Source organism: Nicotiana tabacum, chromosome 6 (assembly GCF_000715075.1).
Source record: "Nicotiana tabacum cultivar K326 chromosome 6, ASM71507v2, whole genome shotgun sequence".
Classification (NCBI taxonomy): domain Eukaryota; kingdom Viridiplantae; phylum Streptophyta; class Magnoliopsida; order Solanales; family Solanaceae; genus Nicotiana; species Nicotiana tabacum.
The window spans coordinates 217,559,843-217,575,730 of NC_134085.1; the positions used below are offsets into that span (position 1 = coordinate 217,559,843).

The 15,888-nt window shown below is 39.1% G+C and overlaps 1 protein-coding gene across 1 annotated transcript; it reads right to left on the bottom strand.

Annotated features, from left to right (window-relative positions):
- Positions 1-256: 256 nt before the first annotated feature.
- LOC107760883 (putative U3 small nucleolar RNA-associated protein 11) lies at positions 257-13,134 on the bottom strand. Its single transcript, XM_075256715.1, has 8 exons — positions 12,911-13,134; positions 12,731-12,821; positions 3,499-3,590; positions 3,311-3,404; positions 3,118-3,197; positions 1,595-1,678; positions 705-804; positions 257-621 (listed from the first exon to the last, which is right to left on the bottom strand). Exons 1-8 carry the CDS (start codon positions 12,964-12,966, stop codon positions 529-531), a joined length of 690 nt encoding a protein of 229 aa, XP_075112816.1. The 5' UTR covers positions 12,967-13,134; the 3' UTR covers positions 257-528.
- Positions 13,135-15,888: the final 2,754 nt, after the last annotated feature.

The following is a 15,888-nucleotide window of genomic DNA, read 5'->3' on the forward strand; positions in this document are numbered from 1 at the left end:
TTTTCTCAAACAGAACCATAATCGTTTGGGCATAGCTTGTTTCAACTACGCATTTTGTTGTTTCACTGCTGTTCAAATGTTATCCGCCTCAAAGTATTAGGAACTGCAGGATCAGAAAATGGAATTCAGAAAACTGAGCTTAGTAGGAGAAAATTTCACATACCTGTACACGCCAGTTGCTAGAAGCAAATCCTGTAATTGTGAAGAAGCTATCATTCTCGCATTCAATTGCCATTTTACACACAGCCAAAGCCTCTTAAGCACCAATTGGAACTAAGATTAATATTAATATTTAAATGTTTGAGATGTTACAACGATACGATATAATAAACAACCATCCACTTTTGTTCCAGGAAGTGATGCATGAGTTCCATCTAAAGATTTCACCCAGACGGTAGCAACCAAAAAAATTGTAGAACTTCAATACCCAATGAAGCCAAGTAGGCAGCTGTTCTATTGACTTTCACTGAATTCTTGATATGACTATCCAAAACAATTTCTCGTACTTGTATTATAGTATCGAAATTCTCATCGTTTTCGTTCTTGTCTCCACTTGTAGACAGGTTTGGTTGTTGGGTTCACAAGCTCCTCTTCACGAAGCTTGCGTTTCCTTCCTGATTTCTGGTAACAAGAAAAGAGTTATTCTGGAGTCACAGTTCAAGATCTTGAATATGAAGAACATAAAAACTGAAATGTATAAGCACCTGTAATTCTTTCTGAATCGCCATATCCATATACAGTTTTTCTAGATCTCTCACTCTGCCCTTTCTTGCTTCCAACTCTCTATAGGAGGCAGCTGTCTTCCTGCGCAGGGGATTCCAACAATGAACAAGTTGACAAATTTTGCTCTCGTACCGGCAGAAATTAGTGTACACATTCAAGAATCTACCCTTACCCCAGCTTAAAGAAATACTAAAAAATAAAGGGTTAATGCAATTCTCTTATCAAATAAAGGATTGAAGGCATTAGTGATTTCCTTCAGAACCAAGAATAGAACTTGTAACAACTGATTTCCAAGAACAATTTGCAGAAGCCTCAACAAAACCAACCCTTAAACTATTAAAGTTCTTTTCAGGCATATCCCCAGTGGATACTTTTCTCTTTCAATTGCATTCCTTCCTCCCTGCAGTTACAAAAGTGCGCGATTGGGGTTGAATTGAAGGGAAAGGGAAGTAAGAAACAAACTATCCTCAGCTTCAAAAATAAACCTCGTCCAATTTTAACAGAAAAAACAAGCCATTTTATGATGTGACTGAACTTTTAGCTCCTCTCGAGTCTCGATTAGTGAGCCTACAATAACAAAATGTAGAAGACTGTTTTTCTGGTATAAAAAGGACTCAACCTTTTCAAAAATAAAATATCAGCTATAAGGAATAAGAAGACAATGTAAGTTTGGATTGCAATTGATCTATTCTTCTAGACATCACTAAACTAGTAAGTTCCTACATCCGGAAATGGTTGACAAAATCTAAATCAAATGCTAAAAGTTTAAACCTTAAACGAGTTCAAACATAATTGTGTTTTGATTATTAAAGAGTTCAAAACATGATATATTAATCTGCACTACAATATAAATGGAATAAACTGATAGTACCTTCTAATACTACTAGGCAAGTTCTCAGAAGCAGCAAAATTACTGCGTTCTGACGCTTTAGACGCTAGCTCTTCTGCCTCCTCCCTGTAAATAAGCAAAACAAAGAAAGTAAGGAATTTGAAAGGAAACTGCAGCACAAAGAAGATCTTTTAACAGAAGCGGCAAATTTAAAGGTGATATATACATAGAGGCAGAGGGAGGGAAAAAGAAAAGAAATGCTACAAAATATGCAACTCTCATAAGAATCCGCGGTCATAATCCAAGGATTAAAAGACACATAGCAACTATATTCAAATGGAAGCACCAAAAAACAAGGTATATGATAGATTAAGAGGGTGTTTGGATTGGCTTATAAAAAGAGTAGCATTTAAGCTAAAAAGCCAAAAGCCATAAGTTGGTAATACCCAACTTTTGGTAATACCCAACTTTTGGTAATACCCAACTTTTGGCTTATTTTTATACTTTTTATGCCTAGAAGTAAGTGCTTTTAAGCACTTTTTATCATTGCCAAACACCACACAAACTAAAAAAGTGCTTAAAAGCCAATAAGCACTTAAAATAAGTCAATCCAAACACCCTCTAAATCAAACACTTTTCTAGTGGTCCAAAACGATAGTAATAGATTCAAATAAAGCTCTTAGCAGTTCCTTATATGGCACCGCGTGATCCTTTTCTCGAAAAAATGTGGGGCATTAAGAAGAGAAGCCAAAAAATTGATAAAAGTTAAAAAGAAAATGGTATGCTTTGACTGTTTTTGGCTAATAAACTAACTTAAAAACGGGGAAAAAGGAAAAGATAATTAAAAATACAAGTCCTGAGAGGCGGAAACCCCGCTGCATGATTCAAGCTTGACACTGAGATCCTCTAACAGTTTCAGCTATCGAGTAATTCTTTTATTATTATTTTTGCTTTTTATTCTTTTTCAAAGAGCCCAAGTTGAGTTTAGTTGAGGGTACAACATTAATTCAGGCTCTTGAGTGGTTCATAGGTGAGTGCCACTAAATTTATTTAGAAAGACGCCTGCTATGGTTGTGTATAATTAGGACAAATGAAACCAGAAGCAAGTAATGTGAGGAGATTATTTGTAGATAAAGCTTGTGCATACATTAGAGATAACACTAATAAAACAGGAGGGAGTCGTAGTCCTCCATAGACATGGCTCAATTGTCATATGGTAAAAGTCAACCTAGATCAAGTCAAGTGATGAGGTTTCAACTCACGAAGAAAGCTAAACACTGAATGCAAGTTTGTCAGGTCAATAAGTAGATAACTCCAAATGAGTCATTTAGTCGTATGGTAAAAGTCAACCATTTTCTGAATAATGAGGTTCAACCCATGAAAAGAAAGCTAAATATTGAATGCAATTGGTCAGGTCAATGACAATCAAGTTGATATCTCCAAACGTGATTGTGTATTGAGTGCATAGGCAAATTAAAACAGGATTGTAAAGCTAAGTTATTTCAATGTATTCTATGGAATGTCTAAAGAGGGATACAGAATTCAAGAGAAGTCTTATTTCTAACCTGTCTTCGGCATAGTAGACACGTCTATTTGATGGCTGATTATCAAGAGAGTGCAGTGTGGCAGTTAACTTTTCAATTTTCTGCATAAGAGTTATTGACAAGCAGGAAGCATAAGAAGTTTCTCAATCGTTTGGCTCAAGAAGAGAGAGATAGAGAGAGAATAAAACATGAACCACATTATGCAAAACTAAACCTTTTTCTCAGTCTGAACTTTTTGTAAAATATAGCCTATATCCTGAGTCTTCATTAACATGAGTTCCTCTGGAGTGTATTTATTTACTTGACTCCTGGAAACATTGAAACGGTGTCCAGCAAGTCAGGTCAACCAAGAATGAGGAAGAAATTAGCTCAACCCAACATATTTGAATATTCATATCTTACTCCAATCTATGAACTCCATCCACAGTTTTTGTTTTAACCATCTTGAAGTAGAACTCATCTGGATTTCGAAATGCTGCTTTTTCCTTGAGTTTCTGTAAAGCAAATAATAAATATAATTCACATATCTGATCATATAAAATGTAAAAGATCAGACTCGACAGAGATACGGTACCACCACCAAAGAAAAATAAAGAACACTCAAGGATCCCTTCAAATTGACTAATTGCAAAACACAACCAATGGTTCTAAATTCTGATCCCTTTTTTTAATACCGGTGGCGTCCCTGCCCAGTAGCACTCACATCGACTATTTCACTGGGTACTTGCTGTTATGAATCAACCTCAACCCAATGTCACACAAATAGCTATTGGGCCGAGAACAATAGGCGCAGGTTACTTTGGGATCCAGGTTGAGTAGTAGATTGTAGGCTTAGGACGGTTATGTTAAAAAGGGTAGTGGATCTGAGTTGGAGGATATGCGAATTATGTTTGAAGCTTGTGGTAGTGTTGGATTTTGTGCACAACACTGACCGAGACAAAGCAGACGCAAAACAACTTTGAAAGTCGCCGGAAAAAAAGGGTTCTGGTGACTGATTTTACTTCCCGGAATCGCTAGAATTTATGCACAGCGATAAATCTCTCACGATAGCTCTGATACCATGTGAGAAGGCACGGGAGAAAATATGATATATTGATATTGTGTGTGATGCAATACAAGAGGTGCTATTTATAGCTACTCTATACAAAGGGGATACTACTCCTATTCCAATGTGGGACAATTACATAGCTATCTCTAACATTTACATAGCTATCTCTAACACTCCCCCTCAAGCCGGAGCATATAAATCATATGTACCGAGCTTGTTACATATATAATCAATGCGAGGACTAGTGAGGGACTTGGTGAAAATATCTGCAAGTTGATCATTCGATCTCACAAACTTCGTAGTAATATCTCCTGAGAGTATCTTTTCTATGACGAAATGACAATCAATCTCAATGTGTTTAGTTCTCTCATGAAACACCGGATTTGATACAATATGAAGTGCAGCTTGATTATCGCACACAAGTTCCATCCGACTGATTTCACCAAATTTCAACTCCTTGAGCAATTGTTTGGTCCAGACTAGTTCACATGTTGCCATAGCCATTGCTCGGTATTCTACTTCTGCACTAGACCGAGCAACTACATTCTGTTTCTTACTTTTCCAGGACACCAAATTTCCTCCTACTAAAACACAATATCCAGACGTAGAACGTCTATCAGAAGGTGATCCTGCCCAATCAGCATCCGAGTACCCAACGATCTGCTCATGACCTCGATCCTCAAACAGTAATCCTTTACCTGGAGCCGATTTTATATACCGGATAATGCGGACAACTGCATCCCAATGACTATCACAGGGAGAATTCATAAACTGACTTACAACACTCACAGGATAAGAAATGTCGGGCCTAGTCACTGTGAGATAATTTAATTTACCAACCAGCCGCCTATAGCTTGCAGGATCGCTAAGCGGCTCCCCCTGTCCAGGCAGAAGTTTAGAATTCGAATCCATCGGCGTGTCAACAGGTCTGCAACCTGTCATCCCTGTTTCCTCAAGAATGTCTAACACATATTTCCTTTGAGAAATAACAATACCTGAGCTAGATTGAGCAACCTCAATACCTAGAAAGTACTTCAATCTGCCTAGATCCTTAGTTTGAAAGTGCTGGAAGAGATGTTGCTTCAGATTAGTAATACCATCCTGATCATTGCCCGTAATAACAATATCATCAACATAGACTACCAGATAAATACATATACTTGAAGCAGAGTGGCAATAAAACACAGAGTGATCAGCTTCACTACGAGTCATGCCAAACTCCTGGATAACCGTGCTGAACTTACCAAACCAGGCTCGATGAGACTGCTTTAGACCATAAAGTGACCGACGCAAGCGACATACAAGGCCACGAGACTTCCCCTGAGCAATAAAACCAGGTGGTTGCTCCATATAAACCTCATCCTCAAGATCACCATGAAGAAAGACATTCTTAATGTCCAACTGATAGAGGGGCCAATGACGAACTGCAGCCATGGATAGAAAAAGGCGAACTGATGCCACTTTAGCCACTGGAGAGAAGGTATCACTGTAATCTAGCCTAAATATTTGAGTGTATCCTTTGGCAACAAGACGTGCCTTAAGTCGATCAATCTGGCCATCGGGACCAACTTTGACTGCATAAACCCAACGACAACCAACGGTAGATTTACCTGAAGGAAGAGGAACAAGCTCTCATGTACCACTTGTATGTAAAGCAGACATCTCGTCACTCATAGCCTGTCGCCATCCTGGATGAGACAATGTTTCACCTGTAGACTTAGGGATGGAAACCGAGGACAATGAAGATATAAAAGCATAATGGGGAGACGACAGACGATGATAACTCAAACCAACATAATGAGGATTAGGGTTTAGTGTGGTCCGTATACCTTTTCGAAGTGCAATCGGTGTACTAGGAGCAGGATCCGCAGTAGGAGCCGTGTCAGGTGCAGGACGAGAACCAGATGGGCCTGATGTAGGGCGCGAACGACGATGATAAGTCAAGAGTGGTGTTCCTGTGGCTGGGGAACTAGGAGGGATAACACTGGACTCCTCAAAAGTTGGTATGGGTGAAACCTCTGTGGTTGAAGGTGGAGGAGGATTACTAAACTCCTCAAAAGTCGGTATAGGTAAGACCTCAGATATGTCATGGTGGTCAGCAGAAGTGACATCAGTTGTGAAGAAAGGTTTAGACTCGAAAAATGTGACGTCAGCTGACATAAGGTACCTATGAAGATCAGGTGAATAACAACGATATCCCTTCTGAACACGAGAATAACCAAGGAAGACACACTTGAGAGCACGAGGAGCTAACTTATCTTTTCCCGGGGCTAAGTTATGAACAAAACATGTGCTCCCAAAAACCCGAGGTGGAAGAGGGTATAAGGCTGATTGGGGAAACAATATTGAATGTGGAATCTGACCCTTGATGGGAGATGAAGGCATCTTATTAATCAAATAACAAGCTGTGAGAACTGCATCGCCCCAAAAACGCAGCGGAACACGAGACTCAATTAGAAGTGTGCGAGCAGTCTCAATAAGGTGCCTATTCTTTCTTTCTGCAACCCCATTTTGCTGAGGGGTATAAGGACAAGATGTCTGAAGAATAATTCCATGAGAAGACATAAACTGCTGAAACTGAGAAGATACATATTCTAAGGCATTATCACTGCGAAAAATGCGGATAGAGACACCAAATTGGTTTTTGATTTCAGCACAAAAACTCTGGAATATAGAGAATAACTCAGAACGATCTTTCATTAAGAAAAGCCAAGTACATCTTGAGTAATCATCAATTAAGCTAACAAAATAACGAAATCCCAAGGTTGAACTGACTCTACTAGGACCCCATATATCAGAATGAACCAAGGAGAAAACAGACTGCATGACTCTCAACACTACGCGTAAAGGAAGCTCGGGTATGTTTCCCAAGCTGACACGACTCACAATCTAATCTAGACAAACTGGATAAACTAGGCACCATCTTTTGAAGTTTGGATAAACTCGGATGTCCTAAACGTCTGTGGATTAGATCTGGAGGATCTGTAACTAGACATGTTGTGGAAGGACTGAGCGAGTTAAGGTAGTAAAGACCTTCTGATTCACGACTTGTACCAATTGTCCGTCTCGTACTGCGGTCCTGCATAATAAAAGAATCATCAATAAAATATATACCACAATTGAGGGCACGAGTCAAACGACTAACAGATGCAAGACTAAAAGGACAACTACGAACATAAAGAACGGAATCTAGGGTGATAGAAGACAATGGGTTGGCTTGTCCAACTCCTTGTGCCTTAGTTTGACATCCATTGGCTAAAGTAACAGTAGGAAGAAACTGTGAATATACAATATTCGACAAAAGTGATTTATTACCAGAGATATGATCAGAAGCGCCTGAGCCCATGACCCATGGTCCAAGAGTACTAGACTGGGAAACACAAGCAAAAGAATTACCAGCAATAGGAGTGTCAGTCTGGGCAACTGAGGCTACTTGTGGAGATGTTTGCTTACTTGCTCGATACTGAAGGAGCTCATTATATTCTTCTTTAGATACAGAAAAGCCCTGGTTACCTGTAGTCTCGTTCTGAGCAACGTAGGCATTTTTGGGTGGACGACCATTTAAGGAATAACACATTTTGCGAGTGTGTCCAAGTTTGTGACAATAAGAACACTTGGGTCTAGATCTCCTAAAACGACCGCCTCCTCGTCTATTCTCCATAGCTTGAGATGCCCGAACATCCACTGTCTGGGATGCAAGAACAGAGTAATCAAGTATCTGTGATGAAATCACTGGGTGACTTGGTGCTGCAGCAAGGCGAAGTAATCGAGAGAATAATTCATCAACTGTAGGGACAGTCGGACTCGCCAAAATTTGGTCTCGTACTGAATCAAGATCATGAGGAAGTCCAGCGAGTGTAAGAACTAGAAACATTTTCTGTCGCTGCTCTTGTTGTTTTGACACACTAGCAGAAACTGACATCAATGTCTCAAATTCCTCCATGACTGCCTGTACTTGACCCAAGTAAGTAGACATATCTAATTCTTACTTCTTTAAGTTTGTCATCCGTGATATCACATCATAGAAGCGAGATATATCATTAGTGTATAACGTACCGGCCTTTGCCCAAACCAAATAACATGTCTGGAATGGCCGAAACAAAGGCATCAACTTAGAATCAATAGAACGCCACAAGATGCTACATAATTGAGCATCAATTTTTGCCCAAAGCGCTATCGCCTTTTCATCTCCTTCGATAGACTCTTTAATCAGATGATCTTGCACACATTGACCTTTACACCACAACTCGACAGATGAAGCCCAAGCTAAGTAGTTTGAACCTCCCATTAAAGGTTCCGAGGTAATCATAACATTAGAGTTTCCAGAACTCATGCTTTTAGACCCAAAAACATCAATTCCCAAAGACATCTTGTAAATTATTACCAAATAAGAGAAATAATCAACTGTAATCCACTGAAAATAGAGTAAGGAACACTGAACCAGAATAGTAAACTACTGTAACAGTTGGAAAGTTACTGTTGCAGCCGGAAAATATTCAAAGTGGTCGGAATGAAATAAAAACAGTAGGGGTAGGATCGGAATTACCAGAAGACCCAACTGTTCTGAAGGAACTTTTTCAAAAAATGGCCGGAAGTCAACTTTTTGAAATCATTATTCACGCCGGAAAAATAAAAAAGTGGTCGGAATTTGGTGTAACCTGGATGGGTAGGCTCGGAATTGCAAGGGAAACAATCTGTCTTGAAGAGTCGTCGCCAAAAAATGGCCGGAAGGTGTGCCACGCAACGTTGGAACTTCGCCGGAAAATTTTCTTTGGACAGCTACAGTACCGCCGGAGATTTTCACTGGGATTTGGTCGCCGGACAGTGACAACTCTTGTGGTAGTGTTGGATTTTGTGCACAACACTGACCGAGACAAAGCAGACGCAAAACAGCTTTGAAAGTCGCCGGAAAAAAAGGGTTCCGGTGACTGATTTTACTTCCCGGAATCGCTGGAATTTATGCACAGCGATAAATTTCTCACTATAGCTCTGATATCATGTGAGAAGGCACGGGAAAAAATATGATATATTGATATTGTGTGTGATGCAATACAAGAGGTGCTATTTATAGCTACTCTATACAAAGGGGATACTACTCCTATTCCAATGTGGGACATTTACATAGCTATCTCTAACAGTTACATTGGTGCTTTCATCGATTCGGATTCCAATGGATGTAGTGGTACTAGATAAATTCATTGGCGGCAACCCAGAGGGCTGGGTTTATCGGGCGGAGCGGTACTTCACATACCTTGGCTTCTCCGAGAAGGACTGGTTACCTCTTCCCTACTACTACCTTGATGGTGAAGCTCTTACTTGGTTTGATTGGTTGTTTCGAAGTGAGCAATTTTATGATAGGAATCATTTTAAGGAGAAACTGAAGCTGCATTTTCGGACACATACCTTCAAAAATTTAGTAAGTACAACAGAAACTTCACAAGCCTGTGTTGACTACGTGAGTTATGCTACGTTGGTTCCACCAATGACCTCTGTGTCTCCGATTGCAGCTCTGAGCCATCTCGCAAACTCATATGAGTTGGAATCTAATTTCAAACGTGGAAACTCAGAGGCGGCCAACGTGTTCGATAAAATGTCCAAAAGAGCAGACGAGCGTGATTCTATTGAATCGGTATCATCAGTTCCAGCTCTTGAAATTCAGGTTGGTTCAGACTCTATCGAAGTTGATGCCACATAGTATATTGATAGTGTCGCTAAAACTTTAGCAAATAATGAGGGCGAAATGCCTGACCAAATTTCACAAGGAACTAGCACTGTTTTGTGGAACCAATTTGCAGACAATATTTCGTTTCCTATTCCTTTTGATGACTCATCCTTGCTTCCATCCGGTGTTGAAAGTGTTGAACAACTAAATGCACATGTCTTGTTCCCTGAGATTGAATCTGCTTTAGAGGATAATACCACAAGCCATGTGAACCTGGTTTTTGCTAAAAGTCCTAAGCGAGATACCACTGAACAACTAAGTCAATTTGCCCCTATGCTTGTGGATTCTTTAACTAGCCTGGTCACAGGTGGTAACTTTCTTATTTGTCAAATACTCGCTTTGACTGTTAGTGTCAAATTGGATGATGGTCATATGCTTGATTCTTCTTATTGTTTTCATGTGAGGGCTTCGACATATGCCTACTATGTGCCTGAGTCAATAATAGGAGCTATCCTATTTGGTAGTTGTGTGGACAATTGGTTTGACACAGGGCAAGATTTTCAGGTTGATTCATGTGTGTTTTTATCCGTTGAATCTGAAGTTTTAACTCCAAATGAGGATTTTTCAAAGACAAAAGTCGTTACCTCTAACCTGGACAATTGGGAAGATAGACAAGCTGAAGGAAGTTTTCTCCTGTTAGGCTTTCACTGTGAATCAACTCTGAAGGTAGATTTTAAAAATATATTGTGGTTCTACCAAGATTTCAACGCCCATTTAGACTATTGGGGTGAAACTAGGCAGGAGCGCAATCTTTTTGGATTCTTGTTTGAATTAAGAGTGCATGCTAGGGAGGAGAAACTACAAGGAGTGCTCCAAGCAATTGTTGAAAGTTACTCAAAGCAGTCACCAAATATTTGGGTCAACAAAGCCGCTAGACTCTTGTTTGCTATGTTTGGTCTAGCAAGGTCTACTTTGCCGTATATTATTTTTGATCCTGGTGGGGTTAATACTTCCCTTTGTGCGCTGATCCAGCAATTGCTTTTTAGACTAGTGAAATACTTTACTACAGAAAATTATGATACCACACAACAGTACATGAAGATGCAGCCCGCAGCAAATATACTTACTGCCATGTTACAGGAGTGGAAAGCATTAAACTTGAGGAGTGGATATAAGGTACAGCACCAAGCAGTGGACGGAGCTGGTTATACATCTTCTGGTAGCAGTGAAAATTGTGTGGTTGCAGGGCATGTTATAATTGAACTCAACTTGGTTATGTTGAAAAGCTGTACTGTAAATATAAACGATCAGGGTTGTGATTGGTTGATCGCAGGTGTGATGGGATTAAGTGGAGAGCGGGCCTCTAAAATTGTTTTATCAGTACTTCATGGATAATTCTCGCATCGGCGGGTCTGAGCATGTTAAAGAGTGTTGCATGTATTATATTTCAAGTGATTTCAAAATAACTTTTGCTCGTAGCATCATTCCTGATGGATGTCTCGGTTGCCATTTATCCGACGCTATTTCCTACATTGTGGCCTATCATATCAATACTGCTTTTGATAAAGAAGGAAATGACTTTACTGTGACCACAATGAATTTCAGTTGGGACCCATTTCCAGTAGTGCAAGCAGACACAATTGATCTTTCCCTTCAATCAAGAAGTTCTGCTAAAGAAGAATGGACAGAATGGGGCATTGCTGATACTATTACCATTTTGATAGGTTATCTGAGGATGCTTGGTTATGCATGTATTACATTGACTGATAATCGGTGCTTCTCGTCTTGTAATTAGTTACTGTTAAATATTTGGACTGATTGGGAAGTTATAGTATGCTCGAAGGAAGAATTTCGAGTACCACAAAAATTCAGTTTCTCTTTAATCGAGTTCAGGCTTTTGTGGAGGTTCGCTACTGGAATGTTTGCATTGGGCCGCTCATTTACCTTATTGTTAATTGCTTCCAAAAGATGGCAAGCAAGGCCAGGTCGCTATGCAGGGCAGATTCTGATGGCATTCGAGTTAATAAATCTATTATTGTGTACTAAGAGCTGCAATGACCAAGGTGATTGGTCCATAACAGGTGCACCATATCCCATATTTTCCTCAAGACATAAACCATGTTTTGGTATTGAGCTAATTGATTGGGAGGTAGCGAGTATCATTGTTCTTGACTCGAACCTTGAGGACAAGGTTCTTATTGCGGATGGGAGTATTGTTATGAATCAGCCTCAACCCAATGTCACACAAATAGCTATTGGGCTGACACGAGCTATTGGGCCGAGAACAAACAATAGGCGCAGGTTAATTTGGGATCCAGGTTGAGTAGTAGATTGTAGGTTTAGGACGGTTATGTTAAAAAGGGTAGTGGATCTGAGTTGGAGGTTATGCGAATTATGTTTGAAGCTTCGGCTCTGTCTGTTCTTCTCATCTCCATCTTTCTAATGTCTGAAACTTCTCATCTCCTTCTGGTTATCCTTTCCTTGTTCCTTTAATTCTTAGTTAATTGTGGTATTTCCTATTTCAGCGTAACTTCGTTCAGTGATTATAATATACAAGTCTCTCTATTGTTGTGAATTGGGTTGTTACACTTGCTACCTCCCACCCGCACTGGGTACCACATAGTTCTGCCCCAACGCTAGGCAGATGGCAAGAAATCACCAAGTGTTATTTGCCTCTGCTGTAATTATGATCTTTTAATATAGATAAACTATAAAAGCCCCATTGCCGCAAGCTGACTTTCTTGCAGCAAATATCACACAACCCTAACTTATTCATGTCTCAATCACGCATTAAGCTACAAAATACTTCGATTTTTCATGGACTGCCAGGTCTAATTTAAGTAATTTCGTATCCAATACTATCTTCTAACTTCTAACTCTTTCAATTCCAAGTAGAATAAAACAAAAAGAAGAAAGAAAATTACCTGTAAAGCTTGCTCCTTTTTGTGGTATGCTGTCGCCCGCACCACATAATCTTTGTGTTTCTCGAGCAACCCAAATTTTTTCCTAGCTTGTCTGATATAATAGACAACAAAATCAAGAAACAAATTAACCTAAAGCAACTCAAAAACACAGAATTAATTTATGTAAGTAATATCACTTACGGCTGAGCTCGCTCCTTATGAGCTCGTCTAGGAATAGCATTCTTGAACGATGACATTTTACAATTGATTTAATGAAGTAACAACCACTATTCTGTCAAAGATTCACGAACAGAACTTACAGCGCCGAGAAACACAAACGAAAACGGCAGACCGAAACCTCAAGACGAGCAGCCAGCTGAGACGAGGGAAAGCAATTAAAGGAAAATGGCAAATATGATCCCTCAGGTTTGGGTAGATTTGAAAATGGTACCTTAGATATACTCATAAGTATTTCTAGTCCTCTGAATTTGTTAAAAATGAACGCTTTTGATCTTTGGTAAATATTTTTATTTTTAAAAAGGTCTTAATCACGTATTAACCTATAGATAGAACACAGAGACTTTTCATGGACTGTCGACTCTAAATTAACTACTCCCTCCATCTTATTTTACTGATATGATTGAGGCGCACAAATTTTAAGAAATTAAAAAAGAAAAAACTTATGATCTATATCAAGCAATAAATATTTAGGTGGTATAAATTATTTTATTAAGGATAAAATTAAATTATTTTAAATATGAAAAATAGTATTATTTTTTAAGGACAAACTAAAAAAAATTACATCACATAATTTTATTTTATTTTAGAAACAAAAAAAATGTTATGATGTAATATTTTTAGTTTGTCCTTAAAAATAAAAAATTCTTCTAACTTCTAACCCTTTCAATTCCTAGTACTGGAAGGGAAAGAAAAAGTTTTACAGAAAATTAAGACGTAAAATTTTTTATCAATTACTTATAAGAGATAAGAAAGATATGTAAGTTTGGATTGCACTTGATGTGTTCTTCTAGACATCAATTAACTAGTAAGTTCCAGTATCCAACAAAGAAATAGTGAACCATGTATGCTAATGACTATGGGTCAAGGAGACCTATGGAACCCATCAACATATTGTATGGGTCAAAATTAGATCAGAGAAATTCGGCACGCATAGACATAAGGTCGAGGTTGGACAGGTCAGGGTCAGACGATCATCAATAAGGTCTAGGTCGGGCAGTCCAAGGTCGGACGATCATCAATAAGGCCGAGGTCGAGCAGTCATTAATAAGGCCGAGGTCGGACAATCATCAATAAGGCCGAGGTTGGACGGGCCGAGGTCGGACAACCATCAATAAGGCCGAGGTCGGGCAGTGATGAAACAGCTAGTTTGTTTTGGAATCCTCAAAGAGAATATTCTACTTAATATTCCCTCTAATTGTATTTTTTTAGAATTTTCTATGGATACCCCTTATAAATAGAAAGAGAAGACTTCCCAAAAAGGGGGCTTCTCTCTTCCTCTCTCTAGAAAATATGTAAACATTCCTCTCTAAAGAGATTAGGGTATCGGTGATCCCAGACCTTCATGAGATCCAAAAAGGGTCTTAAGGTTCTTGTCTTTGTTTATCATTCATCTTTATCAAATGGAAGAGGATCTGTCTCACTCATGATTGGGTGAATCTTTTCCTTTATTTGCATTTTATTGCCTTTTAATATTACTTAATGCATCTTTCTTTGTGCTATTAAGTGTGGCCATAATCACCGTCAGCATTCATACTCAGCTCTGTTTTTCTATTCATATTATTCATCTGGGATCTAGAATTAATTATCTTTAACTAGGATTTACCCTCCATCTTCTTATTTAATTAGTTTAACAAAAAAAGTTTCATACCTTTTTTGGCCAAACAATTTGGCGCCGTCCGTGAAGATTTTCTAGTTAAAATTTTAGTTTTCTCTAGATCTAGAATTCAATTCTAGTTCCACGTTCTGTTCATAAGTATGATTTACCACGTATCTTGATTCATACTAGTTACGTGGTAAATCTTCATTCATGCTAGTTACGTTCTGTTCAAAATAAATTAAGGCAAGTCAAAACAAAATTGGAGTAACAGAATAACAACTACCCCTTTCTCGTTCCCTTGTTTCTACTTAAACAACTTCAGTTATATTATATGAAAACTCCAGCTTCTCATTCATTATTACACAAAGAATTACCAATGTAATTAAGTTCTTATTGGCATATATTGTTGTAACAAAAACACGAAAAAAGAGTTTCTTTTTGGCTCTTTGAGTAACAGGCACCGAAGACGAGACTAGAAGAATTTGATGAAAATCGAACCTCATACTTAATGAATAGAAGATTGTAGTAATAAAGGGCAAAAAAGCAAGCATCGTCGAGGACGGACGTGAGGATTTGGGACGACTATAAAGTAACGAGAACAAGGAGCGAGGTCTGTTATCCGAAAGTAAACATGTGTATGAAAATAGAGTAGTTGTGAAGAGAAGAAAAGATATCTCCGACATCGGAGAACATATGGGTCGTCGGAAAAGATCAAAACTTTCACCGGAGTTCACTGCTCAAAACTTTCACCGTAGACATAAAACTTTACTAAAGCAGACAGCCGCGCCAAATTGGTAGCGGCCATTGAAAGCAAAACTGGAGAAGGGAGCATGGTCACTCCTCTCCACTCGTCGACCGATCAAATTGAGGTAACAAAAGCTTTCATTTTATTTTAACTAACTATTTCTCTAAGTGTAATAGAAGCAGGAGCAATCACTCAGGAAACGCGTCGTACTCCCCAATGCAAGAAAAAATTAGCAAACTGGGACTCACACAGAGGACACCCGAAACTCTCCAAAAACTAGGACTCACGACGGGTTAACATTTCGACCAGCTCGAAAAATCACCCCTATGGCCAAGGGCCATCGCCAAAGAGAAGAGTTCGACTTCGTTCGAACCACGACGGGTAACATTTCGACCAGCTAGAAATAACACCTTTACGGCCAAGGGCCATGCCAAAAAGAAGAGTTTGACTTCGTTCGAACCACGACGGGTTAACATTTCGACCACTCGAAATAACATACCTACGGCCAAGGACCATCGCCAAAAAAGAAGAGTTTGACCTCGTTCGAACCACGACGGGTTAACATTTCGACCAGCTCAAAATAATACCCCTACGGCC